General features: G+C 29.9%; 1 protein-coding gene across 1 annotated transcript; it reads right to left on the bottom strand.

Moving 5' to 3' along the window:
• Positions 1-3202, bottom strand: LOC122510991 (serine-threonine kinase receptor-associated protein). The gene is made up of 5 exons (XM_043625963.1): positions 2906-3202; positions 1846-2144; positions 1403-1632; positions 630-766; positions 1-447 (listed from the first exon to the last, which is right to left on the bottom strand). The coding sequence occupies exons 1-5, from the start codon at positions 3018-3020 to the stop codon at positions 239-241; spliced, it is 990 nt and encodes a 329-aa protein (XP_043481898.1). The 5' UTR covers positions 3021-3202; the 3' UTR covers positions 1-238.
• Positions 3203-4081: the final 879 nt, after the last annotated feature.

The raw sequence follows: 4081 nt of genomic DNA, 5'->3' as shown, positions 1-4081 counted from the left end.
TTGCAGTGTTTATCTAAAAGTCTATTATAATATGTACAAAGGATTTCGGCACAAGTAGATTGTACAAAATCTATTCCCTGACTTAGTTATTCTAAAACTTCTTCTCCACTTTTTCTTCTTTTCTTGTGTTCTTGTAAGTATTAATATCATGGAGACAAAAATTGAATCACGCTGTGGAAAATGTCTCTGATAATTATCAGAGGCAAAAGAAAAAAAAAGAATAAATTATCAATTTGACTTAGTTAGCAGGAACCTCGTGTTTATTGTTCATAACAGAACTATTCTCTTGTAAAATTGGTTGTTCGATGCATCGCCACAGACCATAGGTTTTCCCCACAGTTGTTTGCCATAATCTCAATGTTCCGTCTTCAGAGCCGCTCGCGTACAATTCACCGTCCGGCGAAAATCTCACGCAATGCACTGGACCAAAGTGTCCTTTAAATGATTCTGAAAATATAAAAATTATATGAATAGGAATATTTAAAAAAAGCAATATAGAAACAAAAAATACAAAAATATACATATTTAAAAAAACTAGAAATTTAGATTAAATATTTAATAGAGAAATAAGCGGATAATTTTCTAGTAAAATTAAGTACAACAAGAAGTCAATTTTTTTTTATAAATACCAATTTCAGTGCCAGATGTATAATCAAATTTATACATCTTGAGATCTTCACCACCACAAACAAAGATAGTGCAATCCGGATGTAAACTCGCGCTATTCACTTGTGTAGGGACTGTATAATCGCGTATCTTGGTCAGTCTGCAATTTAAAAAGTATAATTTAGTACACAGATAAAAGTATTCAAGGTCAATGAGTCGCGTTTCATTTTAAAAGTAAAAGGAAGGAAAATTATCTCTAAAGGATAAAGCATTTAAACGAATGTCACAGAAGCGGCAGGAAATAAAATAAGTTTCCTTCCTACTAGGCCAGGGTTACCCCCAATAGCCCAATAAAGAATATAATTGTCCCACGTGACTGCAAATAAAGTCAAAATGATATTCAAAATAAAAATGAGAAAACAAGAATATTACAGAACAATATTAAATAAAAATATTAAAAAAGTATATTAAAAAGGAGTAAAAAATACAGAAAGAAAAAACCAGCAGTTATTAAAAATGAAAACGAACGATTGTAACTAGTAATTAAATATGAATCTAAAGAGTTAAAAACAATACGAAAAGCAAGGTAAATCAATCTCCTGCATGATTTTTAATTGCTAATTGTTCCTCTATTCTTCCTTTTTTTTCTTTTTTACACTTTTTTACCTTTCTTTTCTGATCTATTTTACTTTTTTAGTTCTAATTCTAGTTCGAAAAAATATTTTCAATTCCTCCTTGAAATTATAATTTCCTGAGGAACCTTTTTTCTTGAAAAAGAGAATAAAATCGGTCTTACTCTTTGCTATCCCAAAACGAAACAATATTCGCATGAGTAGTAGTGAATATTTTGCCATCTTTGGAAACTTCCATCGAACTGGGTATAGCAGGAAAATCCAAACGTTTAATTTCCTGACCGCTATTCTTGTCCCAGACTCGCAGTGTTTTATCATCCGCACAGGAAACTAGATTCGTATCATTGTTAAAAAAGGTAACGTGTCTAATGCCACTCGTATGACCTGAAAACACCTGCAAAGAGAAAGTCAATAAGTTTCTCAATTAGTTTCGATTATCAAAAACATTTTTTCTTTCTAATAATTATTTTCTTTTTATTCTTTTCATTTTTTATACCTACTTTTTATCTTTTTCTACTTTCTATTTCTTTTATTTTTCCATTATTGTAATTATTATTATTATTACTTTTTGTACTTTTTTTCTTTAGAGAAAAAAGAAGAAACTCACCTGAGGTGCTGCTTCCGGTTTATTAAGATCATAAATGCGAACGAGTTTCTCGTTTGAGGCAGTGCAAAGATAATTCGAGTCGGAACTGAAGTTCACAGACTTTACAATGTGATTATGTTGAAAGGAATGAATCTCTTCACCCTTTATTGCGTCCCAAACTTTTGCATTAAAGTCTGCAGCTCCAGTCGCTGCCCTGGTGGCCTGAGGGTTTAATGCTACACCCCAAACTGCCCCCTTATGACCCTCGAATGTACCGATCCAATCTCCAGTATCGCCCTGTCTCAACATCGGCTTTCCGTCTAGGAAAAAAAATTACAATTCTTCATTTTCAATTTGCAATCATTTGAAAAAGATATTGTTTTGAAAAAGTAATAAACAAAAATTTACCATTTTATGAATAATGGACGTGCCGGAATAAAAATACAGGAAAAAAGAAACAACAACAACAAAATTCTACTTATACGATTTTTTAAAGGAAAATCCGTTAATTGTTTATAAAGAAAAAAAAAATCCTTATAATTGCGAATCAATATCTTTTTAAACACTTCAGTCACACGTTATAATCAAGGTTACTCGAGAATCATTTAAATCCCGGACAGATAGGTAATCATTTTTCTCTCAATGACCTTCGAGTAAAGCCATTTAAAGTCATGTAGTGTTCCTAACAGAATTCCTACAGGATGCTTATCGAAAAATCGCAATGTTAAAAAATTACAAACACATATACACAAACGACAAAGATTCAGCCTCGAATCCCCTTTAGAGCCTTGAAGTCTCTCCGAAAAACTGGGCCAAGGAGATCGAGATCACATGAGTATATGTGAGAGAAAAAGAGCAAAAAATAAAAAAACCACACATCCAGAATTTATAATCAGAAAAAATATTATGTTCTTAACAAAAAAAAAGTGTTCTTTTCTATATAAACAATTTTGACAGCTGATCGCTCTGCGCGTGAAAATAAAGTTAGGTTATGTTTCACGAAAAGATGAAATATTAACAAAAAAAAACAATTAACTCTAGCATCTATTAAATTGATTAAATTTACAAAAAAATTACTTACCTTTACACGCTGAAATAACATAATATCCGGATTCAGTGACGTCGGAAAACGCTAAATGCACAACGGGTCTTGTATGACCACTACAAGTGAGCGGAGTCTGTCTTACATTCGCCATTACTTATTATTACTAAAATACAAATTTTTATATAAAAAAAAATAAAAATCCTAACTAAATTGTAAAGAAGATGAAACTTGACAGGTGAAAACGTCAAGAAATAAATTTCTCGTTGTTGTTGTTAACAGTGTACACGCGATACTGCGCGATACTGAACTTCGTGCTGACGACAGGTGACTAACAAAAGTTTGTTAGATAACTTCAGACAGGAAGAGAGCAGACGATATTCTGTCTTCTTCCTTCATTTAAATAATTGAACTTACCTTCTTTTTCTCTTTCTCTCTCGATGGACGACCGCGCGAAACCTTGAATTCGAACAATCCCTTCTCCTTCGAATTAATAACCTCCAGTTGTAAATACCTTTTTTCTCTTCTTTTTCTTGTATTTTCCTTTTCTTTACTGTATCGTCGTAGTAGTTGCCAGCATCAATTTTCAAATCTAAAAAAAACAAACACAATTTTTTTACTATTTCAATTCAAGGAGAGCATTTATATTTATGGTTTATAATAAAACCGTAAACTTTACGTTTGGTTTATTATTTCAATTTTTTATATATTTATTATTTCTAAAATTTCTGTACTTTTATAATAAAAACGTGAACTTACTTTTGTTTACAATATTTTAATTTTTTATGCTAATAAAATTTATTTTGTATTTATATTTATATTTGCACTTACACCTATAAATTATAATATTTATAATTATTAAATTTTATAGTATTTTAACATTTTAATTACAAAATTAGCCAAAAATTATGTTCATAGTTTTTATTTATGTTTCTGTTTTTTTATAATTGAATTATGCATTAAATTTTTAAAAAACAAATCAACAAATTGTCAGTTTCAAATTACCTACAATGTTTAGAGTTCTACCTTATCGATACAAGCAAAGGAAAAATAGTGACACTTTTCAATTATTTTAAATTTTCTTTGACAAATTTTGAAAATTTTTTTACTTCTGAATCTTTTTCAATGTATTGTTTTTTAATTCTATACAATTAATATTAGGATTATATAGCAATTTTTAATCTTTGTGGGTGCTTATAGAAAATTCTACCATCA

The sequence above is a fragment of the Leptopilina heterotoma genome, unplaced genomic scaffold, assembly GCF_015476425.1.
Source record: "Leptopilina heterotoma isolate Lh14 unplaced genomic scaffold, ASM1547642v1 Lhet_8, whole genome shotgun sequence".
NCBI lineage: Eukaryota > Metazoa > Arthropoda > Insecta > Hymenoptera > Figitidae > Leptopilina > Leptopilina heterotoma.
This window is presented reverse-complemented; position numbering and strand designations above follow the sequence as displayed.

Excerpts from the sequence above, each read along its gene's own strand:
- LOC122510991 (XM_043625963.1), bottom strand. The coding sequence starts at position 3,020 with ATGGCGAATGTAAGACAGACTCCGCTCACTTGTAGTGGTCATACAAGA. Across the intron at positions 767-1,402 it reads TCGTTTTGGGATAGCAAAGA|ACTGACCAAGATACGCGATT; the intron begins GTAAGACCGATT and ends TTTAAATTGCAG. Across the intron at positions 448-629 it reads TACATCTGGCACTGAAATTG|AATCATTTAAAGGACACTTT; the intron begins GTATTTATAAAA and ends TTATATTTTCAG.